We start from the raw sequence: 27,907 nt of genomic DNA, 5'->3' as shown, positions 1-27,907 counted from the left end.
TTCCTCGGCTAATTTATTGAACTGCTGATTCTCATGCACACTATAATCCTATTAAAGTCTCCTGGAGTGCCTCATCATTACTTCATAGATCCTCCAAAATGTTAATGGCCTCTCATTGCTTTCAAGAGCTCTAGAAATGAGAAGGTAAATTATTTTGGCTGCTATACAATAATTCTATTTCCTTATCTGTAGACCAGCAAGAAAACTACTTTCTATTGTGTGACGTTCTACCAGAAGATCGAATTCTAAGGGAGGAACTCCAGCAGCAAAGATTGGTATATCATACTAGCTATTGAACCCGTTCTACGCCTGGGTGGCGAGCATTTATATTGGTATATGGTCTCCATCCTGGTATGTGTTGCTTCCATCCTGCGCCCTAATCTTGTCATGTGCTGCTACCATCTTGCGCCCCCATCCTGTCATGTGCAGCCCCCTTCCTGTTTTGTGTGCCTCCATCTTGTGATGTGCTACTGTCTTCCTGAGCACTCATCCTGTCACATGCTCCCATCCTGTACCCCAATCCTGTCATGTGGTGGTCCCATCCTGTACCCCAATCCTGTCATGTGCTGCTCCCATCCTGTCATGTGCTGCTGCCATCCTGCTCCCCCGTTCTGTCATGTGCTGCTCCCATCCTACCCCCCGTTCTGTCATGTGCTGCTCCCATCCTGTGCCCCCATGCTGTCATGCGCTGCTCCCATCTTGAGCCCCCATTCTGTCATGTACTGCTCCCATCCTACGCCCCAGTTCTGTCATGTGCTGCTACCATCCTGCGGCCCATTCTGTCATGTGCTGCTCCCATCCTGCGCCCCCATTCTGACATGTGCTGCACCCATCCTGCCCCTCCATTCTGTCATTTGCTTCCCCCATCCTGCGCCCCCATCTTGTCATGTGCTGCTCCCATCCTGCGCCCCCGTTCTGTCATGTGCTGCTGCCATCCTGCACCCCGTTCTGTCATGTGCTGCTGCCATCCTGCACCCCCATTCTGTCATGTGCTGCTGCCATCCTGCACCCCCGTTCTGTCATGTGCTGCTGCCATCCTGCACCCCCGTTCTGTCATGTGCTGCCCTATTCTGTCATGTGCTGCTCTATTCTGTCATGTGCTGCTCTATTCTGTCATGTGCTGCTCTATTCTGTCATGTGCTGCTCTATTCTGTCATGTGCTGCTCCCATCCTGCGCCACCGTTCTGTAATTTGCTGCTCCCATCCATATGCCCCATACGCTGCTCCATAAAGGTTGTTGGCCCCCATAAGATGCTCCATAGTATATGCCTCATATGCTGCTCCATTATGGTTGATGGCCCCCATAAGATGCTCCATAGTATTATATGCCCTGTATGCTGATCCATTATGGTTGATGGCCCCCATAAGATGCTCCATAGTATTATATGCCTCATATGCTGCTCCATTATGGTTGATGGCCCCCATAAGATGCTCCATAGTATTATATGCCTCATATGCTGCTCCATTGTGGTTGATGGCCCCCATAAGATGCTCCATAGTATTATATGCCCTGTATGCTGCTCCATTATGGTTGATGGCCCCCATAAGATGCTCCATGGTAATATATGCCCTGTATGCTGATCCATTATGGTTGATGGCCCCCATAAGATGCTCCATAGGATTATATGCCCTGTATGCTGCTCCATTATGGTTGATGGCCCCCATAAGATGCTCCATAGTATATGCCCTGTATGCTGATCCATTATGGTTGATGGCCCCCATAAGATGCTCCAAAGGATTATATGCCCTGTATGCTGATGCAATAAAAAAAAAATAACACTCACCTATCGTCGCTGGGCGCCGAGTGCTGGGGAGCCTGAGCAGGCGGGGACACCGGCGCGCTGTGGGGGTCAGGTGCCGGAGTCGCCGCTAGCTCAGGCCCCCGGCACTTGCTATAGTCACCTGGCCCTGATCCACTGCTGCGTGCCGCTCCGTCTTCCGGGTCCTCTGCCTGTGACTGATCAGTCAGAGGGCGGCGCGCATTAAGCGCATCATCGCGCCCTCTGAACTGAACGTCACATGCAGAGGATGTGGAGGACGGAGCAGCACGCATCGGTGGAACGGGACAGGTAAATATAGCATACTCACCCTCCTGGCACGTCCCTGCTTCTCCGTTGGAGACCGCGGTGTGCGTTCAGTACTTACGCATACCGCGATCTCCTGGGAGCGTCACTCTGTGGGGTCCAGACCGCGCCGGCGCTTGCGCAGTCTATAAAGGCTTCGGACAGAGTGACGCTCCCAGCGTTATATATTATAGATACTGTAGCTGTTTTCTAGCAGGTCATGTATGTGCTGGGTATACTCTCCATATATATATCTATATATATATCTATATATATATATATATATATATATATATATATAGATATATATAATATTGAGTGGGTGTCCCTGCAAATGAGAAGAGCCAGAATTCTAATGCAGATTGATTAAAATAATAGCGTAAAAGATGTTTTTCTACATTTATTGGGCAATTTAGATACTTGATCCAACCTCAGCAGGTTTGAAATCTTGTGACTAAGTGAAGCTTGTATTAGCTGCTTGAAGGGGCTAAGGTAAGAGCTGCTACCCCGTCATTGATAACCAGGCCAGTTGCCAATTACTAAGCTGTAGCTGGTATTACTGCTCCTTACAACTTCATGTTAAGCCCCCAAACACATTAGACTAATGTCAGCCACAGCAACCAATATCGAGGGCTTCGGCTGACACAGGGGTGTATGGGGACACCAGCCAGTTCATTGCCGGGGAAGATGTCTATGCAGCATGTCCTATTGTGGACTGATGATTGCTTTGTTCTCTTGGATATAAACCACTGGCAAAGATGTCAGTCAGCGGCTTTCTCATAAAGAAGCATATGGCCGAACAAGCGCTTCTGTGTGTGATAGATGACCAAGATTGCTGTCGGCCAATTGATTGGTGGAAGTGTTGATCGACTGACAAACATCTAATGTTTCTGGTGGCCTTTATTCAAGTGAGATGGACTGAACTGTGATGCCAGGCTCAGTCACTACCAAGAGTGTGGAATTGTGCCTACTAAACAAAAAGCTGATCGGTGGATGTGCGGAGGGTCAGACTTCCACTTGAATTATTATTTATTGATATATGTAGTATAAGCCATCAGTGTTGTTGGGGCCAATCTTGCAAAAATAACTGGTATGTAACATTTCATACTGCAGTGTTTCTGAATTTGAGCGCTAGCTAGTCAAGTGGTTCAGAGCAGCTATGTATGTTTTGACAGATTTTATTTGCCTATCCCAATTTTTTTAATTAAATTTGATGCATCCAATAAAAGTATTTCTGAGTCTCCCACTTGGTAGTTTCCAATTTTGGGCAGTGTGTGTAATTAGACCATAGGGCCTTCTAGGACCTTACAGCACATCTGTCAGATTGCATTAGTGCTACTCACATCCAGCTGCTCAGCTTGTAAACATCGGACCAAATAGATGATTATAAGTTTCTAAAGACTCCTGGAAATCCCATACATAGTGCATATTGCTTTCCATTTTTTTCTTTAAAGTGAACCTGTCAGCAGGATTTTGCTAAGTAAACTACAGGCATTGTTAGGTTGGCAGTGTTAAACTGATTAACATGATACCTGGGGTGAAGAAATCTGTCTTGTGGTTCTTGTGTAATCAGTGTTAGGCTGCCGTCACACTAGCAGTATTTGGTCAGTAGTTTACATCAGTATCTGTAAGCCAAAACCAGGAGTGGGTGATAAATGCAGAAGTGGTGACGTGTTTCTATTATACTTTTCTTCTATTTGTTGTACTCCTGGTTTTGGCTTACAAATACTGATGTAAAATACTGACCAAATACTGCTAGTGTGATGGCAACCTTAGAAGTTTTCAGGTAATGAGATGCTTATGCTCCAGGGTCGGACTGTAGGCAGAGTCTTATCTTCCTGCTCTAAGCCAGAGAAACCCAAGGAAAGACCTGCCCACAGGCCGCCCATAGTTTACTTAGCAAAAACCTGCTGACAAGTTTGCTTTAACTCATTCATTTGCATCTTTACTCCCCTTATAAGAATATTTAGTTAAAAGGGATTTCATGAGATCAGTGTTCAGTTTTCTGAATACCAGGGGAAGGGAAAGGTGTGCTGAAAATTGTTAGTTTGGATCTATGGCATGGTTGAACCGTTGATCTGAGCTGCATGCGCTTCAGTGCTACTAGCAGAGGCAGCATTATCTCTGCAACATCGGAGGAGTGTAGCGAAAACTGAAACGGGACAGATCCAGAGATATGGCCAACTCCATAGCAGCACTTACAAGCTCTATAGGAAAGAGCTGGTAAGTGCTGCTGTCCATGCCTAGGAGACCGGGCAACACTAATTATGCTTTGGTAACCTAGGCAGTAAGCAGTAGAATTAAAAAATCCCTCCATGCTTGAGATTAGAGAAGATAATTAATAATAATGCAAATTGTAAAGTTGCTTTACATGTCCAAACAATACGTTTAATATCTTATATTTGGTAACTTATTTCAATAAAGCAATAAGTATACTAACTTTTACTTTTAATTTTGTGATGACAGCATGAAGAATAAGACTTTAGCTTCACAGCAATATTTACTGTGCAAACGTTTTAGGCAGCTGTGGAAAGTAAGCTGCAAAGTAAGAATGCTTCAAAAAATAGTAGAGTTTATAGTTTATTTTCATCTATGAGCAAAAGAGAAATCAAAATCAAATCAATATTTGGTGTGACCATACCTACCCTAAGAACAGCATCAAAACCTCAATTCTTGGATGTACACTTACACACTGTTTTATGAATAAACTCGGCAAGGAGGTTGTTCCAAACATCATTAGAGGGTTAACCACAGATCTTTTCTAGATGTAGGCTTGTGCAAATTCTTCTTTCTTGTCATGTAATCTTACACAGACTCTATGATATTGAGATCAGGGATTAAGGCAAGGACAGTTTATTACTGTGTACCTGATCCCTGTGTATACAGAATAGGAAGCACTGTCAGTGCTCCTTTCCCAGGACTCGGCTATTATGAGATCACTGGATATAGGGAGGGCTATCTCATAGTAGCCTGCGTCTGTGTGTTTGCCTCCAGTAGGGATACATGCCTGAAAACAATGCACGTCAGAGCACACGTTCTCTCAGTCGGCACCATGATAGTCTATGGCCCCGTTGGCACATACTCTCTAATCCCGTTTTGGGGAATTTTGGACATAAGCCCAGGACGAAGCCAGAACACAGTGTGAAAGCACTCCTAACAAGAAGAGGTGAGTATTTCTTCTTCTAAATGTGAGGCTCATTATACTGTATGGAGGACTACGTGGGGCCCATTATACTGTGTGGTGGCTGTATGGGGATCACAGTTGGGGTAACATACGGTGTTGGGGGTCACCACTCTTTACTGGTGGGATACTGTAGGGTCATCATATTGTGCCTTACCTGCCATAATTATGGTTTATTCATGAAATTGTCCTGCTCAGCTGTCGCTCTGCTTTGTGTTCCTCTTTGCCATTCTACACATGTATGCATATAAAAAAAATTAACTTATAAATCAATAAACTATTCTTGATTTTATTTGGTTATTGTACTTCCCCTTTGTTAGGATAAGTATATGATTTGGGAAGTCTCCCTATACATGATTATATGGTCATTTTGGGGGTATTGACTGTTTTCTTACATACCATATTATATTATTCCATTTGTGATTGTGTGTTTATTTTATTCTAAGATCCATTAATTCAAATGTACTTTGTTCGTGGGAAAAGCCCTTTAGGTTTGTTTCCATATGAAAAGGTTCATCGTTATATTTGATAAGGGAAAATTATCTCAATTGTAGACATTTATAAATAAATGTCAGGGTTGGCCAATGACTTTATCCAAGTTTTTAATTTTGGCCTTTGTGTGTGTTTGAGATTGACATCCCTGAGATCCTTCAATACCTGGGTACGTGTGTACCTAGAAGAATTGATGTTATGAAGGCAACGGACGGTCACACTGAAATATTGGTTTGATTTAGAGTTCTTTTTTCTTCAGTCACTTTACATTTTTTAAGTGATAAAAAATAACTCTTGATACTACAAATTTTTAAAGTATTCTTACTTTGCAGCATTTTTCCACATCTGCCCAAAACTTTACACCAACCTTTTAATCATGCTGTATTATATAGGGTTATTAGTTAAAGGGTACTAATGTTCCTTTATTTCTTACACATGGGTTTAGTTTGTCCCACACCACTTGCGCTGCCTTCTGTATTACATGTAGCGTCTGCACACTTGTTTGTGTCCTAAGTGGAGGCCTGTGCATAATTCTCAGACACGCTTCATACATTTCCCAGTCCACATCTTGCTGATATTCTTACCTAGCCGAGATCTGGGCAGTGTCTCCAGCAGCACAGCCTTCCCTGCTCATTGTACTTGCATCTCATCTCATCGCATGGCTGAGGTTCTTGATTGCCGTCTTTTCGCCAGATATAGCCCAGCTCTTCATTAAAATGCAGCAGTGTCAGAATAGTGGATGCCGTCTAGTCTATTATGGTTTCCATTAGAAACACACAGCTCCGTTTCTGAGCAGCCAGCAAGAACATTTATCTGTTGGGAGGAAAAATAACATGCTGTAGTAAGCGCTATTTCTTTTTTTCTGAATTCTGCTGTTATTAAAATGTGAGAAACTATTGATTTAATAGGGTTATAAATAGTATTTTTATGCAAAGGTGGATAGAAGCAGACTCTGCCCTGTGCCCTACATGGGGAAAGGTGGCAAAATGATGGCAAACCCCTAAAAGCTAATGGTAGAAAACCTACAGTATAACCTAGCTGTAAGGAACAACCCCTGGTTAGAGACTATATCCAGCCTCCATGAAGGCAGTCCTGCAGGTGGTGGGTGCTGGCCAATCCTACCGAAGCAGTGTACGGGGACATGGGACTTAGTGTTCTGTCCTTCTTCCATCACCTACTACTGTGGATCCTTTACAGCTGCTTTTATAAAGTTTGCCCCCTTTTAATTAATTTATCACAATATTCCATGAAGCAAATTTCCTTTTGAATTAACTGTAATTCTTATTTTTTCTAGTAAAAAAAAAAAGACAGGTCAGTAGTGGCTCCCTTCAGTCCCCGTCAATGACGAGCTAACAGCAGGCTTGAAACAAGTGTACATACTTCACAGATTTTTATTTCACTCTTTTTTTTTTTTGTTGTTTAACTTCAATCAGGTCCAAGTTGAAGCAAACATTCTGGACTAGCACTACTCAAAGAAGATTTCAATTCAAAATATACTATACTATACTATCCAATCTGTTACCGTATATACTAGTGAATAAGCCGACCCGAGTATAAGCCGAGGCACCTAATTTTGCCTCGAAAAACTGGGAAAACTTATTGACTCGAATGTAAGCCGGGTATGCATTGTCCCTTAATCTCTATACTGGTATGCATGGCTCCTTATTCCCATCCTTGTCTGCATGGCTCTTTATTCCCATTTTTGTATGCATGGCTCCTTATTCCCATCCTGGTATGCATGGCTCCTTATTCCCATCCTGGTATGCATGGCTCCTTATCCCCATCCTGGTATGCATGGCTCCTTATCTCCATCCTGGTATGCATGGCTCCTTATCTCCATCCTGGTATGCATGACTCCTTATCCCCATCCTGGTATGCATGGCTCCTTATTCCCATCCTGGTATGCATGGCTCCTTATCCCCATCCTGGTATGCATGGCTCCTTATTCCCATCCTGGTATGCATGGCTCCTTATCCCCATCCTGGTATGCATGGCTCCTTATCTCCATCCTGGTATGCATGGCTCCTTATCTCCATCCTGGTATGCATGACTCCTTATCCCCATCCTGGTATGCATGGCTCCTTATTCCCATCCTGGTATGCATGGCTCCTTATCCCCATCCTGGTATGCATGGCTCCTTATCCCCATCCTGGTATGCATGGCTCCTTATCCCCATCCTGTTATGCATGGCTCCTTATCCCTGTCTTTGTATACATGGCTCCTTATCCCCATCCTTGCATGCATGGCTCCTTATTCCCATCCTTGCATGCATGGCTCCTTATTCCCATCCTTGCATGCATGGCTCCTTATCCCCATCCTGGTATGTATGGCTCCTTATCCCCATCCTGGTATGTATGGCTCCTTATCCCCATCCTGGTATGCATGGCTCCTTATCCCCATCCTGGTATGCATGGCTGCTTATCCCCATCCTGGTATCCATGGCTCCTTATCCCCATCCTGGTATGCATGGCTCCTAATTCCCATCCTTGTATGCATGGCTCCTTACCCCATCCTTGCATGCATGGCTCCTTATTCCCATCCTTGTCTGCATGGCTCCTTATCCCCATCCTTGCATGCATGGCTCCATATCCCCATCCATGCATGCATGGCTCCTTATTCCCATCCTTGTATGCATGGCTCCTTATTCCCATCCCTGTCTGCATAGCTCCTTATCCCCATGCTTGCATGCATGGCTCCATATCCCCATCCATGCATGCATGGCTCCTTATTCCCATCCTTGTATGCATGGCTCCTTATCCCCATCCTTGCACGCATGGCTCCTTATTCCGATCCTTGCACGCATGGCTCCTTATTCCCATCCTTGTATGCATGGCTCCTTATTCCCATCCTTGTCTGCATGGCTCCTTGTCCCTGACCTTGTCTGCATGGCTCCTTATCACCGTCCTTGCGTGCATGGCACCTTATCCCCATCCTTGCGTGCATGGCTCCATATCCCCATCCTTGCATGCATGGCTTCTTATTCCCATCCTTGCTTGCATGGCTCCTTATCCCTGTCCTTGTATGCATGGCTCCTTATCCCCATCCTTGCATGCATGGCTCCTTATTCCCATCTTTGTCTGCATGGCTCCTTATTCCCATCCTTGTATGTATGGCCCACATGAAAAAAGCATGAAAAAAAAAATCCTACTTACGTTCCCTACATGCCCTTGAAGCATCTTGTTCCAGTGCCAGCAGCTCCTGCAGCCGAGCGGTCACGTGTCCCCGCTCATTAAGGGAATGAATATTCACGCCTATGGGAGTAGAGAGAGGTGAATATTCATTACCTTAATGAGCGGGCACCCGAAATTGCCTGGCAGCTGCTGGAAGCCGGCGACTGCTGCTGACACTGTGCGCTCACTGCATTTCTCTTTAGCAGCGGGCACAGGCTTTAGCCACAGCAGCCAACTACTGCCTCTGTGACCCGCTGCTCTGCTGCTCCCCCTCCGCCAGCTTTTGGGACAATGACTCGTGTATAAACCGAGGGGGGCATTTTCAGTACAAAAAAATGTGCTGAAAAACTCTGCTTATACATGAGTCTATACGGTAGTTTAATTATGTATTTTGATGTTTTTATTTTTTGTGCGGTAATCAGTTTAAAAAAAAAAATGATAAAGGACCGCTTCAGTTTCTGAGAACTGCTCTTACCCATTAACGCTGTTGTCTGCTTCTGGACAGTCCCTTCTTCACAGATCCACTCTCCTGCTCAAAATTAAAACTATAGATTTCTTGGCAGACGAGCCAGCAGCACTCCTCTATTTTCCCATGATCTGCTGCAGCATTCACTATTGAAGTTTCACAGAAATCCCCAGTCTGGCAGGTGTTAACCCATTAACGACCCGAGGAATTTTTGGTTTTGCATTTTTCGCTTCCCTTCTTCCCAGAGCCATGACTTTTTTATTTTTTGGTCAATATGGCCTTGTGAGAGCTTATTTTTTGCGGGCCGAGTTGTACTTTTGAACAACGCCATTGGTTTTAACATATCATGTACTGGAAAATGTGAAAAAGTGCAATCCCACAGTTGTTTACTGTTTTGCTTTTTTACTATGTTAACTAAATGCTAAAACTGAGCAGTCATTATGATTCTCCAGGTCATTACGAGTTCATAGACACCAAACATGTCTAGGTTATTTATTTATTTTTTTTAAGTGGTGAAAATAAATTCCAAACTTTGTTTACAAAAAATTAAATAAATAAATTGCGCCATTTTCCGATACCTGAAGCGTCCCCATTTTTCGTGATCTCTGGTTGGGTGAGGGCTTATTTTTTGCTTGCCAAACTGCCGTTTTTAATTATACCATTTTGGTGCAGATACGATTTTTTGATTGCCTGTTATTGCATTTTAATGCAATGTCGCAGCAACCAAAAACACCTTAATTCTGGCATTTTTACTTTTTTTTTTTGCTACGTCGTTTAGTGATCAGGTTAATCCTTTTTTTATTGATCAGATCACCTGTATGTAGGAGAATTGCTCACTTGCTATGAGTACCGACCACTGAAGCACATGTTAAATGCCACTGTCAGAGTTTGACAGCAGCATTTAACAGGTTAACAGGTTATTGCGATTCCACCCGAGGCTGTTAGAGGCACATGTCAGCTGTTCAAAACAGCTCACATGTGCCGGAAAAGATGTGGATTCAGTGTTGGAGCCCACATCAAAGGGAGGGAGTCTGACATAGACTTACTATTACGCCCGATGTCGGAAAGGGGTTAAAGGGATTTTCCCTTCAACAAAAGTTCATTTTAATCAGCAGATGTTGGAATATTAATAATTTCCACAATTGGGTGTGTTTACATAAAATGTTCCTGTGCTGAGCTAATCTTATTAATGTGCCCCTGCTGTGTACTGTGTAATGGCTGTGTCTGACCGTACAGGAACATGGTCTGATTATACTGCAGCTCCTGGGCATGAGGGGGAGCAAGAGAGGATACAGACATTACAGCAGGGACATGGTCTGATCATACCACAGCTCTTGGGCAGAGGAGGAGCAAGAGAGAGGATACAGACATTACTGCAGGGACATGGTCTGGTCATACCACAGCTCCTGGGCATGAGGGGGCGCTAGAGAGAGGATACAGACATTACTGCAGGGACATGGTCTGATCATACCACAGCTCCTGGGCATCTGGGGGTGCTAGAGAGAGGATACAGACATTACTGCAGGGACATGGTCTGATCATACCACAGCTCCTGGGCAGAGGAGGAGCAAGAGACAGGATACAGACATTACTGCAGGGACATGGTCTGATCCTTCCACAGCTCCTGGGCATGAGGGGGAGCAAGAGAGAGGATGCTGACATTACTGCAGGGACATGGTCTGATCATACCACAGCTCCTGGGCAGAGGAGGAGCAAGAGAGAGGATACAGACATTACTGCAGGGACATGGTCTGATCATACCACAGCTCCTGGGCAGAGGAGGAGCAAGAGAGGATACAGACATTACAGCAGGGACATGGTCTGATCATACCACAGCTCCTGGGCAGAGGAGAAGTAAGAGAGAGGATACAGACATTACTGCAGGGACATGGTCTGATCATACCACAGCTCCTGGGCAGAGGAGGAGCAAGAGAGGATACAGACATTACAGCAGGGACATGGTCTGATCATACCACAGCTCCTGGGCAGAGGAGAAGTAAGAGAGAGGATACAGACATTACTGCAGGGACATGGTCTGATCATACCACAGTTCCTGGGCAGAGGAGAAGCAAGAGAGAGGATACAGACATTACTGCAGGGACATGGTCTGATTATACCACAGCTCCTGGGCAGAGGAGGAGCAAGAGAGGATACAGACATTACAGCAGGGACATGGTTTGATTATACCACAGCTCCTGGGCAGAGGAGAAGCAAGAGAGAGTATACAGACATTACTGCAGGGACATGGTCTGATCATACAACAGCTCCTGGGCAGAGGAGAAGCAAGAGAGAGGATACAGACATTACTGCAGGGACATGGTGTGATTATACCACAGCTCCTGGGCAGAGGAGGATCAAGAGAGGATACAGACATTACAGCAGGGACATGGTCTGATTATACCACAGCTCCTGGGCAGAGGAGAAGCAAGAGAGAGTATACAGACATTACTGCAGGGACATGGTCTGATCATACCACAGCTCCTGGGCAGAGGAGAAGCAAGAGAGACGATACAGACATTACTGCAGGGACATGGTCTGATCATACCACAGCTCCTGAGCATGAGGGGGTGCAAGATAGAGGATACAGACATTACTGCAGGGACATGGTGTGATCATACCACAGCTCCTGGGCAGAGGAGAAGCAAGAGAGAGGATACAGACATTACTGCAGGGACATGGTCTGATCATACCACAGCTCCTGGGCAGAGGAGCAGCAAGATAGAGGATACAGACATTACTGCAGGGACTTGGTCTGATCATACCACAGCTCCTGGGCAGAGGAGCAGAAAGAGAGAGGATACAGACATTACTGCAGGGACATGGTCTGATCATACCACAGCTCCTGGGCATGAGGGGGCCAAGAGAGAGGATACAGACATTACAGCAGGGACATGGTCTGATCATACCACAGCTCCTGGGCAGAGGAGGAGCAAGAGAGAGGATACAGACATTACTGCAGGGACTTGGTCTGATCATGCCACAGCTCCTGGGCAGAGGAGCAGCAAGATAGAGAATACAGACATTACTGCAGGGACTTGGTCTGATCATACCACATCTCCTGGGCAGGGGAGGAGCAAGAAAGAGGATACTGACATTACTGCAGGGACATGGTCTGATCATACCGCAGCTCCTGGGCAGAGGAGGAGCAAGAGAGAGGATACAGACATTACTGCAGGGACTTGGTCTGATCATACCACATCTCCTGGGCAGGGGAGGAGCAAGAAAGAGGATACTGACATTACTGCAGGGACATGGTCTGATCATACCACAGCTCCTGGGCAGAGGAGCAGCAAGAAAGAGGATACAGACATTACTGCAGGGACTTGGTCTGATCACACCACAGCTCCTGGGCAGAGGAGCAGCAAGAAAGAGGATACAGACATTACTGCAGGGACTTGGTCTGATCATACCACAGCTCCTGGGCAGAGGAGCAGCAAGAGAGAGGATACAGACATTACTGCAGGGACATGGTCTGATCATACCAGAGCTCCTGGGCAGAGGAGGAGCAAGAGAGAGGATACTGACATTACTGCAGGGACATGGTCTGATCACACCACAGCTCCTGGGCAGAGGAGGAGCAAGAGAGAGAATACAGACATTACTGCAGGGACTTGGTCTGATCATACCACAGCTCCTGGGCAGAGGAGGAGCAACAGAGAGGATACAGACATTAAAGCAGGGACATGGTCTAATCATACCACAGCTCCTGGGCAGAGGAGGAGCAAGAGAGAGGATACAGACATTACTGCAGGGACTTGGTCTGATCATACCACATCTCCTGGGCAGGGGAGGAGCAAGAAAGAGGATACTGACATTACTGCAGGGACATGGTCTGATCATACCACAGCTCCTGGGCAGAGGAGCAGCAAGAAAGAGGATACAGACATTACTGCAGGGACTTGGTCTGATCACACCACAGCTCCTGGGCAGAGGAGCAGCAAGAAAGAGGATACAGACATTACTGCAGGGACTTGGTCTGATCATACCACAGCTCCTGGGCAGAGGAGCAGCAAGAGAGAGGATACAGACATTACTGCAGGGACATGGTCTGATCATACCAGAGCTCCTGGGCAGAGGAGGAGCAAGAGAGAGGATACTGACATTACTGCAGGGACATGGTCTGATCACACCACAGCTCCTGGGCAGAGGAGGAGCAAGAGAGAGAATACAGACATTACTGCAGGGACTTGGTCTGATCATACCACAGCTCCTGGGCAGAGGAGGAGCAAGAGAGAGGATACAGACATTAAAGCAGGGACATGGTCTAATCATACCACAGCTCCTGGGCAGAGGAGGAGCAAGAGAGAGGATACAGACATTACTGCAGGGACATGGTCTGATCATACCACAGCTCCTGGGCAGAGGAGGAGCAAGAGAGAGGATACATATATTACTGCAGGGACATACCGTAGTCTGATGATACCACTGCTCCTAGACATGGAAAGAAGAAAAATAGAGCATACACACATCACAGCATGGGGTCACAGATGATTATTTATTTGAGGTAAAACATTGTTTAAAAACATACAGGAAAATGTTTTACCACTAAAACCAGTGACTACTGGGATTTCTAAAAGATTTTCATAGTTTTGCAGGTAAGGAGAGGTAAAAGCTGCTGGAAGGTAACAGATGCCACTGTCCCCTGTTATGAGATATTACATGTCTCATATATTTACATATGCTACTGTTTATTAAATGGTCATTTCCCAAACTTTGCATAAATCAGTAGGTCAAGTGAAAGAAACTTTTGTATTATATTTTGTCAGAGAAATTTGCTTCTTTCTCTGCTGGTGAGCCACTTCTTCCCCTTCCAACCTGCCTCTTAAGCTTATCATTCATTGTGAAAAATGAACCACTCCATTTTCTCTTGGTAACAATACAGATTGCCAGGTTACACCTACTATAATTCTCTATGGAGAGGTGAGGATCACTCGGCACAGTGAGAGATCAAGCAGACACAGACTGAGAGAGAGGTAGATTTGTCTGCAGCTTTCAGCAAATGTATTTCACTTCAGTGCTGGATTCACAGCCACACAGATCAGTACTGCGGTCTAATTTCTTCCATGCTGCTGCCTCTGTGTGATACAGAAAATGTAGCCCAGGAGTCCATTTATTACTGTGTATGGCAGCTTGTCTGCTGCCTTTAGGACAGAGAGAACATGCAGAATAATGAACTGATGAAAAATACTGGATGAATGTCATATTGTGGCCAGAAATTGTTATTCCTCATGTCAGCAGAAACGACGTGTACACTGAAATGTTGATCCTAAATATCTAGGTTTAGGCACTATAGCTAGTGGTCTACACAGGATGTTAGATATATTCTGTAAAAAAAAGAACAAGGTAGAAGATATTTTTCCGCCTCCATCAGTGTGCAGATTAATAGTTCATATATCCGGTATTATAGGAGTTGTGATAACCCCATCTGCTGTCCACCTGTATTATTACCTCCTAATAATTCAGTCTGGAATGTGATGTTCTTTTTATCGGAGCGCTCCTTGCTTTTGATGTCTTGTAACACTTTCTCAATAAGTGCATAACATTCGGTGCTACAGTTTTACAATATTTCAGTTGCAGCTTCCAAATAAATATTAATACCTTAAATCCCTTCACCATGTGTTTGTGAGATGCAGCAGATGTTTAGCCGAGACACTGAAACTGCCACATGCAGATCTCGCTTTTCAGTATGCTTCTTTCCTGCAGAGAAAATTCGTTTACCACTACACATGTATGTAATGGCTCTAAGAGCTAACACGGGATTAACAATTCTTTTGTAATTGACAACACTAAGAATCTACATTGTTCTTTATTTTGGGCAAAACAAATAATTTGTGGTTACTGAACTGAAATAAAACCTTGCACATTGGCTTTTTCCCGTAGATCTAATGCCTGGCTAGTCCTCATTAGTAACTGCTCGGGGTTATTTTTTCTACAGTGGCTCAGAAGGAGTAGCAAGTCAGCGATAGCCCAGCCTCAGACTTCTGTTTTGCTTTTAAAGAGGACTTTTCACCAAATGTTTCATATTGAACTGGACACAGGATCTAATAGTGGCTGCAGAGCAGAATAAAATATTTTTTTTCTTTATTTTTCTTCTTTATTGCAAACATATTAGCAATCGGTATTTGGCTCCTAATGAGTTAACTTTTCTTCTTTTTTTTTTTTAAGAGCTGGCTGGTACTTCTCTTTGCATGACTCTGACCAATCAGTTTTCACAAATCTAGAAAAAATATATATTAAAAAAAAATCTAAAAATTTTAATCACACTCTTTTACTCCATTAAAAATAAAGACCCAGGGGTGTGGCTATGTAGCCGAAGAAGAAGGACGCACTTAGTGAGAGCTCCGTACATTCTGAACCCATCCTGCCATTAGTACCTTGCATTCGCAGGCGGTACCGACTGAGACTGGAACCCTACAATCGTGGGAGCCTTGTGGACCCTTCGGGCGGCTGCTGCGGTGATCTGAGGTGCTGAGACGGCCAGGAGACTGCACGTGTAGTGGCGGCCATCTTTGGTGCGTGCACTCTGGAATACAGGACGCGGTGCCATCCTCTGCTGGAGCCGGGCTTACTTCTCCTTGCAGCCGGTGGTAACCGGATAATAGCGGTGAGAGCCGCGCTGGTGCGCAGTGACTGTGGGGCCTGAGGGGGACAGCGGTGCCTGTGGGGAGCAGCGGCCATTAATATAGCGCGCACCCTGACAGTAGGGGAAGCGGCGCTCCTTATTACACCTGCGGTCCTGCTGGGAAGGAGAGCACATATCTGAGAGCATAAAGGGGTGGTGTGGTGTGTGTGCCCTGAGAAATTGGGCCCTGCGCCCCCCCTATCAGACAGATACTTCATATACCAGCGCCATAATACTAGGAGGATTAACCCCCCCTCCTGCTGCTCCCCCCCCCCCCCCGTGGAGACTAAGAGCCTGCACAGATATATAGAGCCCAGGTGAAGATTAACGAGACTGCTTCTATAAACCCCATTATCTGCCAGACCAGTGGCCTCTTTGGAGCACAGTCCAGTACCTCATTATACGGGACCTGAAACTAGGGCTCGGTTTATCCATAACTACAATTGTGGCTATTTGTGGAGCCCTTTTAACTGTCTACCATGCAGCACTCTAAAGGAGCAGGAGCTGCTGATAAACTAAGGAAATATGCCAGGGATGATCCCCCTGATAACGTGCGCTCTCTCAGAAATAACTCTGCACCGGCCCAGCGCAAGGGCCGTCCTTCTGATAGTAATGAGGAGGGAGAACAAGACGAACTGACCCTTAAACAGACATCCGAGCAGTTAATGCAGGCTATCTCCCTCACTAGATCATCTCTTACGGAAAAAATAGAGGATGTGCATACAGAGGTGGGTCGTTTGCGGCATGACATGCAAGCTATGAGAGGGCGTATTTCGGAAGTCGAAACCAGAGTGTCTCATATAGAAGATACCATCACTCCTATGGAGTCTAAAATAACAAAAGCTGCTGGCTCCGTAAACGCTTGGAAACAAAAGGCAGATGATTTGGAAAACAGACTGCGCCGCAACAATATTCGGATTATTGGTCTCCCGGAGCGCTCTGAGGGTCAGCAACCCGAACAATTCCTGGAAGAATGGCTTAAGACCTCCCTGGGGGACGGATTCTCCTCAACATTCTCGGTGGAGAGGGCCCATAGGGTCCCAACGAGACCTCTTCCCCCTGAAACTCCGCCTTGACCTTTCCTGGCACGCCTCCTCAACTGCAGAGATAGAGATACTATTCTTCGCCTGGCGCGACAGAAGGGCCCCATCAAATTCAACAATGCTACTATATCGATTTTTCCGGACTTCTCCATGGAACTCCAAAAGCAGCGAGCACAATTCATGGATATCAAGAAACAACTCAGGGATAAGAATATCATTTATTCCATGCTGTATCCAGCTCGGCTCCGCATTGTCCATGAGGGCTCCTCTCTATTCTTTACAGATCCAGCGGAGGCGGCCGAATGGTTACGGTCTCACGGGGTGTCTAATGTGAAAGACAACTAATCTAAGTTCTTTGTCTAATGGCAATATAAATAGAGCTCTTCGAATGGGTGCGAAAGGTGGCAACAATACCGGACACTGAATTCAGTGAGGGTATCCCCTTTTCTATTTGACTGTAGGAGTATGGGAACATGCTCCTCTACTGTTCCAGTTTTGTTTGGTTTGGTTTCATATACCAATTTTGGTTGTTTGATATGTACGGTTGCCGCCAATATTAATTTTTTGCTCTGTGTGATGTCTCTGAGCTACGCCCGAATAACATACTATATAATATTTTTCACTTTTATGTATATATGGGGTCTGAAGTTATATGCATGACCTGGAACATACGGGGTATTAAGACTCCTCGGAAGAAAGTCAAGGTATTTTCGCAGATTAAAAGACATCATCCCCATGTTGTGGCATTAGTGGAGACACACCTGACTAGGGATACGGTTCGATGTATGCAAAAGCCGTGGGTGCAATGGTCTCTCCATGCATTTCATACTAGCTACTCAAGAGGGGTCTCTCTGTTGATACACAGGGAGGTTAGATGGGAGGCCAGAGAAGCACGGCGGGATCCTGAAGGCCGTTTTGTCTTTGTGCATGCATTTCTTAATTCACGTGAATATGTGATATTGTGTACCTATAACCCTCCCCCCGCTAACATGTCGGTTCTCCGTATGGCATTGGGTTTCTCCCTAAAATATCTGGATGCTAGTGTTGTTTGTATGGGTGACTTTAATCTGGTCATGGATCATTCCATGGACAGATTGAGATTGGATGATACGGTGTCCGGGGAGTCTCTGCCTCAGTCCCCTTCCCAACTGGCACTGTTTATGGATGGCAGCGGTTGGCTGGACTTGTGGAGAGTGAGTCACCCAGAGGTTAAGGGGTATACTTGCCACTCATCTACTAAGCGATCTTTATCTCGTATAGACTATATATTTGGATCTAGTGGCTTGGCATTGTGGGTGGATAATGTTGAACATGGCAATAGGGGGATTTCGGCACACAGTCCGGTAACTCTTAAACTTAAATATGGGCAGTCCAATAATAATAGATCCTGGAAATTAAATCCCTTCTGGTTGAAATTAATAGATTCTAGTGATAGGACGATTGACCAGTTAAATTGTTTTATTTTAACACACCCGGAACCCCAGAATCTTGGTTTATTCCGGGATACCCTCAAGGCATATCTGAGGGGGTGCTTATCCTCTACAATCTCCTATATTAAAAGGGTGACGGCAGGGGAGGATGATGAGATAGAGCAGCGATTAAAAGATTCGGAGGCCACGTATATAGCAAATCAGACTAGCTGTAACAGGGTTGAGTGGCTTACTTCCCAGAGGTTGTATACTCAACATACAGACGTTAAATCGAAACGCAAACTATTTTTTACCCGCCAGTCCTACTTTGAGCTGGGGAACCAGGCCAGCACACTCCTGGCTTTCTTAGTACGCCAACATAACACCTCCAATACAATATTGCAGATCCGCGCACTCGATGGCTCATTAGTATCCTCTACTGATGAAATACTTCAATGTTTTCACGACTATTATAAATCATTATATAAATCCAGTAGCGGTTTTGATGTTTATGACTGTCTAGATTACTTATCAGATATAACGTTCCCCACACTGAACCCATCTCAACAAGCCTTCATGGAGGCTGAGTTTACTTTGGAGGAAGTGGAACACGCTATAGCGGACATGGCTACTGGGAAGGCCCCGGGACCGGATGGGTTTCCCATTGAGCTATACAGGAAATACCGAGATAAGTTGGCACCGCTTCTATTGAAGGTACTTAGGGGAATATGGGAGGGAGAGTCTGTGCCTGAAACGTTCTATGATGCCAACATTATTGTGCTCAGGAAGGAGGGGAAGGATCCTCTAGATTGTGGATCATATCGACCAATTTCTCTGGTGAACGTAGATTATAAAATCTTTGCTAAGATTCTGGCTACCAGACTGAACACGATTATATTAGATCTCATACACCTGGACCAGACTGGCTTTATGCCTGGGAAAAGTACTTCCATCAATATTAGGCGGGTTCAGTCGGTCATCCAATATAGTTCTCTAGAGTCAGATAATAGATGGGCATTGGCTTCGCTGGACGCAGCCAAAGCTTTTGACTCCATTGAGTGGTCCTTCCTCTCTGCATGTTTGCGAAGGTACGGTTTTGGGGACAAATTTCTGAGAGGGATAGGTACATTATATGCGAAGCCTAGAGCACTTATGGTTGTGAACGGCTTGATGTCTGAGTCTTTTTTGTTACATAGGGGAACTCGCCAAGGGTGCCCTCTTTCCCCTGCTCTATTTGCCTTGGCGATAGAGGCTTTGGCAATACGAATGAGGTCCTCCATTGACATCAAGGGGATACACATAGCGGATCGGGTAGACATTATTGGCCTTTATGCTGATGATATGGTAGTGTTTATGGATCAAACAGAGGATACGTTACCAAAAGTAATAATGATTATAGACAAATTTAGCAAATTCTCCGGTCTTTATATAAATTGGGATAAGTCTGCCCTGATGCCTCTCTCTCATACCCCAATGCCACGTCTCGAATCTCTCTCATCGTTGCCCATTGTCTCCAACTTCAAATATCTGGGAATCTATATGTCTCAACATAGTCAATTTGATTTACAATTTAATATCTACCCATTATTGGATCTGGTCAAATCCAAATTTGCTACCTGGGATAAACTCCCGCTCTCTGTGGCTGGTCGTATCAATCTGATCAAAATGATATTGCTCCCTAAGTTAAGTTACTGCTTCCAACACAGTGCTGTCCCAATACCTAAATCCCTCTTTGCGACTCTAAATTCCCTAACTACATCTTTCATATGGGGGAAAACTAGGCCTAAACTTAGACTATCTGCTCTGCAGAGACCGAAACAGGGGGGCGGGGCGGCTTTGCCGGACTTTTACTTATATTATCTTGCCGGGCAGGCTAAAATGATAAATAAATGGATGCCCAATAACTCTCTTCCTAATTCTGAGAACCACTTGCTTCACTCTGCCCGGATTGATTGTCCATTGGGGTTTCTGGAGTTGGAGAGGGTTGGTGTTCCTCGTCTGTTGCCTATGCTCCGGTTGGCACGATCAATATGGAGACAAATTAAAAAAATAACAATCTGTTGATATAGCAGCGGAAATGCCATTGTGGAATAACAGTTATTTTCTGGGACTATTGGGCCACCCGTCCACGGAATTTTGGATATCATATGGTGTTCTCTCAGTAGGTCATATACTGTTATGAACTCCGTTTTCAGGCTCCCTCTTGTGGTCACAGATGGTATTGTGTGACTTTGGTTTTTTGGCTCCCCCTGGTGGTTTGGTTTATTATCCTGCGGGTCTGCTGGATCAGCTGCCTCATTATTCACCAGGGAGGCTCCTATTTAGCTCTGCTTCACTTCCACTTGTTGCCGGCTGTCAATGTATTCAGTGCTATTCTGATTACTCCTGATTATCTCGTTTTCTGCCTCTTCAGGATAAGCTAAGTTCTGTTTGAATATTTTTTGCTCATCTGCCTGCAATATGATTTCTGTGTATGATGAGTCTAGTCCAGCTTGCTAACATGTGATTTCTTTTTGCTGGTAAGCTCTGGGGTACGTAGTTGCTTCCCCCGCACCGTTAGTTGGTGCGGGGGCTCGAGCAATCTCTGCGTGGATATTTTGAATAGGGTTTTTTATTGACCGCACAGTTTCCTTCCTATTTTCTGCTATCTAGTATTAGCGGGCCTCATTTGCTAAATCTGATTTCATCTCTGCGTTTGTGCTTTCCCCTTAACCCTGTGTCATTTCGTTTGGACCTCCCGGCATCGTTTGCTATTCATAATGTGTTCCATCGGTCGTTGTTGCGGAGGTATGTGGTGCCTGTGGTTCCTTCGGTTGAGCCTCCTGCCCCTGTGCTGGTTGAGGGAGAATTGGAATACGTGGTGGAGAAGATCTTGGATTCTCGTATTTCTAGACGGAGGCTTCAGTATTTGGTTAAGTGGAAAGGCTATGGTCAGGAGGATAATTCCTGGGTTGTCGCCTCTGATGTTCATGCGGCCGATTTGGTTCGTGCCTTCCATGTGGCTCATCCTGATCGCCCTGGGGGTTTTGATGAGGGTTCGGTGACCCCTCCTCAAGGGGGGGGTACTGTTGTGAACTCCGTTTTCAGGCTCCCTCTTGTGGTCACAGATGGTATTGTGTGACTTTGGTTTTTTGGCTCCCCCTGGTGGTTTGGTTTATTATCCTGCGGGTCTGCTGGATCAGCTGCCTCGTTATTCACCAGGGAGGCTCCTATTTAGCTCTGCTTCACTTCCACTTGTTGCCGGCTGTCAATGTATTCAGTGCTATTCTGATTACTCCTGATTATCTCGTTTTCTGCCTCTTCAGGATAAGCTAAGTTCTGTTTGAATATTTTTTGCTCATCTGCCTGCAATATGATTTCTGTGTATGATGAGTCTAGTCCAGCTTGCTAATATGTGATTTCTTGTTGCTGGTAAGCTCTGGGGTACGTAGTTGCTTCCCCCGCACCGTTAGTTGGTGCGGGGGCTCGAGCAATCTCTGCGTGGATATTTTGAATAGGGTTTTTTATTGACCGCACAGTTTCCTTCCTATTTTCTGCTATCTAGTATTAGCGGGCCTCATTTGCTAAATCTGATTTCATCTCTGCGTTTGTGCTTTCCCCTTAACTCACCGTTAATATTTGTGGGGGGCTATTCTATATCTTTGGGGTCTTCCACTGAGGCAAGTGAGGACTTACTTTCCCTCCAGGAATAGTCAGTTTCTCAGGCCGTGACGAGACGTCTAGGATTTTTTAGGTAACGTTCCACGGCTGCCTATAGTTGTTTGCGGATAGGATCAGGTTGCGGTCAATCTAGTTACCACTTCCCCAGAGCTAGTAGTCTGTTCAGTTACTTAGCTAGTCCTACCTGCGATCCTTGCCACTAGGATCATAACAATATACATAACCAGGGGATTTTCATTTCCTTTGAACAATTACAAAATTCTTACAATATCCCGAGGTCTCAATTTTTCCGCTATTTACAATTAAGATCAGCCTTTCAATCGCACATGCGGAATATGGGTACAGGTCGAGCTATTTCATCTCTACCTTTAATAGGAATTCTTAATTTGCAAGGTCCTCAAGGACTTATTTCCTCTTTATATATACCTATTTGTTCTCCATAGGAGGGGGTCTATTATAGATTCTATTAAGGGGAAGTGGGAGGGACTCCTTCCGGATACACTAGGGGAAGAATGGGACGATATTTTGGAATCTCCAACTAAAGTTTCCCCATCGATTAATAATAGGATGACTCAATTATACATTATATACCAATCCTATTTGACCCCGATTCGCCTTTTTAAAATGGGTCGTCTCCATTCATCAGATTGTCTAAGATGTCATTCCAGTGATGCAGACTTCATCCATATGATTTGGAGGTGTCCTGTTATTTTTCATTATTGGAAAGAGGTGACGACATTATTGACATCCTTGTTGTCGATTCCTGTCCCACTTGAGCCATTGACCTGTTTATTTGGGGTATGGGATGCGGAAACCTGGGATCACCACACTGGGATTTTTCTGCGAGAGATACTGTTTATGGCGCGAAAGGTACTGGCGCTGCGATGGATGGGTGGTTCTTGCTCATCTCTTAGAGCTTGGGTTGATTTAGTGAGCTCAATTATCCCGTATGAACGGACATTATATCAGAATAGAGGATGTCCAGATAAATTTGAGAAAATATGGGGCAGATGGAACTCCTCTCACCATACTCTATAATCCATAATAATTTAGTATACATGTGAGAAGTAGGGTCCGTGGTTTTGGGGATATTGCTTACAGGGTGAAATTTATACGGAATTTTATTTTGGCGGCGTTCTCTCCTTTTTCTTTTTTTCTTTTTCTCTTTTAGTAGTTGATGTAGTTAAGGTTATACAATAAGATACTAGTGATCGACATACACCATTTGTTACTCTTGTAATACTCTAGAAGTGATGATGTAATGTGAGTAATTGCATTTTATGATATAATGGAAAATGATGGACACAAATGCAAATGTGTGTACTGTATGATTTATTTTGCAACTAATAAACGAATTTAAAAAAAAATAAAGCCCCAACAAAGTTTCAAAGATAGACCTATTCAGTCTTGCCAAGTCCAAGGTCGTCTCCCTGTATTTGATGCGGGCTCCAGTGTTGAACCCGCATCTTTTCCTGCACATGTGCCTCTCATATTCGCGGGAGGAACCACGATCCACCCACAGCAGTTACCATGTTAAATGCCGTTGTCAATCTATGACAGTGGCATTCAACTCTCACGAGCTGGAAACGTGTCATAAGACATGCCCATTGGCGCCCCTGTCAAGTGATCACGTGGCAGCGATGGGTTGTCATGACAGCTGGGGGTCTGCAAAAGACCACTGTGCCTGTGACTGTAAATTCCCTATTATCAGCGGCCCATGGCCAGCATTCATAGGAGATCATGATTTATGCTACACATCTCAGCACTAAAGCCCTGCTATGTGTAGCACAGTCTCGCAGCTTCAAGTCTCCTAAGGAAACTATTAAATCAAGTAAATAGTAAAACCCAAAAAAGTTTTAGAAACATTAAAACATAACTTCAAATCACTCCCCTTTTTGCCCAATTCAATCTAATAAAAAATACCCATGTTTGGTATTACTGCGCTAAGAAATGTTCTGTCTATCAAAATATATAAAGTAAATTACCGCAATCCGATCAGTAAACGATGTAACTAGAAAAAAAAATCAAATAACCAGAATTGGTTTTTTTTCGGTTTCCGCAACATTGCAATAAAATTTAATAACAGGTGATCAAAATATCTTATCTACCCCAAAATGGTATCAATATAAACCACAGCTCTCCCGGCCACGCTACAGGTCTCGGAAGATGGCGACATACTTTTTTTTCTTACTAAATTTTTAAAAAAATCCACCACTTAAATGAAAAAGAACCTGTTTGTTTGGTATCTGCAAACTCGTAATGACCTGGAGACTCATAATAGCAGGTCAGTTTTAGCATTTAGTGAACATGGTAAATAAAAATCCAAAAACAATTGTGGAATTGCACTTTTTTTTGCAATTTCACCTCATTTGGAATTTTTTTTCTCATTTTCCAGTACACGATGTGGTAAAATATATAGTGTCCTTCAAAAATGCAGCTTGTCCCACAAAAAACAAGCCCATCCGACCATATTGCCGAAAAAATAAAACAGTGATGGCTCTGGGAAGAAGGGGATCAAAAAACAAAACCGAAAACTTGCAAGGTGATGAAAGGGTTAATGGTGTAATTGAAGTTGATATATTTCTTTTGACTCACAACACTACCCAATACTAGATTCCCATACATGAGCATGTGACTGCTGTAGTAAAATGTTGGCCTTTGTGATCTTGTGCTGGCCATGTAGGCATCACTGCGTGGGTCATGTAGGCATCAGTGCCTGGGTCATGTAGGCATCAGTGCGTGGGTCATGTAGGCATCAGTGCATGGGTCATGTAGGCATCAGTGCGTGGGTCATGTAGGCATCAGTGCATGGGTCATGTAGGCATCAGTGCGTGGGTCATGTAGGCATCAGTGCGTGGGTCATGTAGGCATCAGTGCGTGGGTCATGTAGGCATCAGTGCGTGGGTCATGTAGGCATCAGTGCGTGGGTCATGTAGGCATCAGTGCGTGGGTCATGTAGGCATCAGTGCGTGGGTCATGTAGGCATCAGTGCGTGGGTCATGTAGGCATCACTGCTTGGGTCGTGTAGGCATCACTGCGTGGGTCGTGAAGGCATCACTGCGTGGGTCGTGTAGGCATCTCTGGGTGGGTCGTGTAGACATCACTGCGTGGGTCGTGTAGGCATCACTGCGTGGGTCCTGTAGGCATCACTGCGTGGGTCATGTAGGCATCAGTGCGTGGGTCATGTAGGCATCAGTGCGTGGGTCATGTAGGCATCAGTGCGTGGGTCATGTAGGCATCAGTGCGTGGGTCATGTAGGCATCAGTGCGTGGGTCGTGTAGGCATCAGTGCGTGGGTCATGTAGGCATCAGTGCGTGGGTCATGTAGGCATCAGTGCGTGGGTCGTGTAGGCATCAGTGCGTGGGTCGTGTAGGCATCAGTGCGTGGGTCGTGTAGGCATCACTGCGTGGGTCCTGTAGGCATCAGTGCGTGGGTCATGTAGGCATCAGTGCGTGGGTCGTGTAGGCATCACTGCGTGGGTCGTGTAGGCATCACTGCGTGGGTCCTGTAGGCATCAGTGCGTGGGTCCTGTAGGCATCAGTGCGTGGGTCATGTAGGCATCAGTGCGTGGGTCATGTAGGCATCAGTGCGTGGGTCATGTAGGCATCAGTGCGTGGGTCATGTAGGCATCAGTGCGTGGGTCGTGTAGGCATCAGTGCGTGGGTCGTGTAGGCATCAGTGCGTGGGTCGTGTAGGCATCAGTGCGTGGGTCGTGTAGGCATCAGTGCGTGGGTCATGTAGGCATCACTGCGTGGGTCATGTAGGCATCACTGCGTGGGTCATGTAGGCATCACTGCGTGGGTCGTGGTTGCAGTAGTCATGTGCACATTAATGGCATGTCATTATTGAAGGACAAGGACAGTAAATAAAGCCCCCCAGAGTATCAGTCTTGGAGCTTTAGGGAATTTACCAGTTCTTTTGCTATAGTATTACATCGACTATTTCTGGGGCATTATTAAAATAAAAACGCATGGGACAGCCCCTTTTAGTCAGAACCTGTATTTTATATTGTGCTTCAATTCTAGTCTCACCTTTTGTTTATTTTACTGTTGAATTTTTCAGAAGAACATGTTGGGACAGCAGCAGCAGGAGAGATCAGACACAAGTTTTCACAGATTGTGCATGTTTTGCAGTGAGGAATTTAAAGGAAACAGGTTTGATGTTATTTTATTCTGTCATTTTGTCTTTGTTGCATTGCACCAATTATGTGCATTCAGTTCTGACTCTAAAATAAAAACACAGATGGAACAATATCTTTTTATGATGTTGATATAGGTGTGCAGTTCTCACCGATTATTTTTATGTGTACCATAAAAAGTAAGTTCAAGATAAAATAAAAGTGTAATACTTAGAGATAAAAAATACACACAAGCCACAAAAATAATTTAGTGGCAGATATTTCACTATACTTTTATCTGATATTGGGTTGTGAATGGAACCAATGAGAGAAAACAGACATATAAATAAAGTATAACCTCGTGTTACCTTAAAGTGGACCTGTCAGGCTGGATAACGATATTAAACTGCAGATATAGGGTTAATCTGCAGCTTTATAGTGTTATGAAGGTGCCAGGCCACTATACTGAAAGTGAGGAATCCTGGAGAAAATTGACTTTATTCCTTCTGGGAGCCACATGGCTTCAATCATCATTCACTATAATGTCAGTGGCGGCTGTAACAGCATGACTGACAGCCGGCTCTGTAACCACACCCCGGCACGACTGACAGTTGGCTCTGTAACCATGCCCCGGCACGACTGACAGCTGACTCTGTAACCACACCCCGGCACGACTGACAGCCGACTCTGTAACCACGCCCCGGCACGGCTGACAGCCGGCTCTGTAACCACGCTCTGACACGACTGACTGCCAGCTCTGTAACCACACTCCGGCACGACTGACAGCTGGCTCTGTAACCATGCCCCGGCACGACTGTCAGCTGGCTCTGTAACCACGCCCCGGCATGACTGACAGCTGGCTCTGTAACCACGCCCCAGCACGGCTGACAGCCGGCTCTGTAACCACGCTCCGACACGACTGACTGCCAGCTCTGTAACCACACTCCAGCACGACTGACAGCTGGCTCTGTAACCACGCCCCGGCCCGACAGTCGACTCTGTAACCACACCCCGACACGACTGACAGCTGGCTCTGTAACCACACCCCGGCACTACTGACAGCTGGCTCTGTAACCATGCCCCGGCACAACTGATAGCCAGCTCTGTAACCACGCTCCGACATGACTGACAGCCAGCTCTGTAACCATGCTCCGGCGCAACTGACAGCTGGCTCTGTAACCACGCCCCGGCACAACTGACAGCTGGCTCTGTAATCATGCTCCGGCGCAACTGACAGCCAGCTCTGTAACCATGCTCCAGCGCAACTGACAGCTGGCTCTGTAACCACGCCCCGGCCCGACTGACTGCCGGCTCTGTAACCACACCCCGGCATGACTGACAGCTGGCTCTGTAACCACGCCCCAGCACGACTGACAGCTGGCTCTGTAACCACGCCTCGGCACGACTGACAGCCGGCTCTGTAACCACGCTCCGACACTACTGACAGCCGGTTCTGTAACCACGCCCCGGCTCTGTAACCATGCCCCGGCCCGACTGACAGCTGGCTCTGTAACCACGCCCCGGCCCGACTGACAGCTGGCTCTGTAACCACGCCCCGGCCCGACTGACAGCCGGCTCTGTAACCACGCCCCGGCCCGACTGACAGCCGGCTCTGTAACCACGCCCTGGCACGACTGACAGCTGGGTCTGTAACCACACCCCGGCATGACTGACAGCCAGCTCA

General features: G+C 45.6%; 1 protein-coding gene across 5 annotated transcripts in view; it reads left to right on the top strand.

Annotated features, from left to right (window-relative positions):
* ZNF277 (zinc finger protein 277) overlaps positions 1-27,907 on the top strand; it is a 173,771-nt gene that overhangs the window by 110,739 nt on the left and 35,125 nt on the right. For all 5 annotated transcript variants that reach the window (XM_077265067.1, XM_077265071.1, XM_077265070.1 and 2 more), the window contains 2 exons: positions 193-275; positions 26,169-26,260. In XM_077265067.1, the coding sequence (XP_077121182.1) occupies positions 193-275; positions 26,169-26,260 (175 nt within the window). The remainder of the gene's footprint in view (positions 1-192; positions 276-26,168; positions 26,261-27,907) is intronic.

Source organism: Ranitomeya variabilis, chromosome 5 (assembly GCF_051348905.1).
Source record: "Ranitomeya variabilis isolate aRanVar5 chromosome 5, aRanVar5.hap1, whole genome shotgun sequence".
NCBI lineage: Eukaryota > Metazoa > Chordata > Amphibia > Anura > Dendrobatidae > Ranitomeya > Ranitomeya variabilis.
This window is presented reverse-complemented; position numbering and strand designations above follow the sequence as displayed.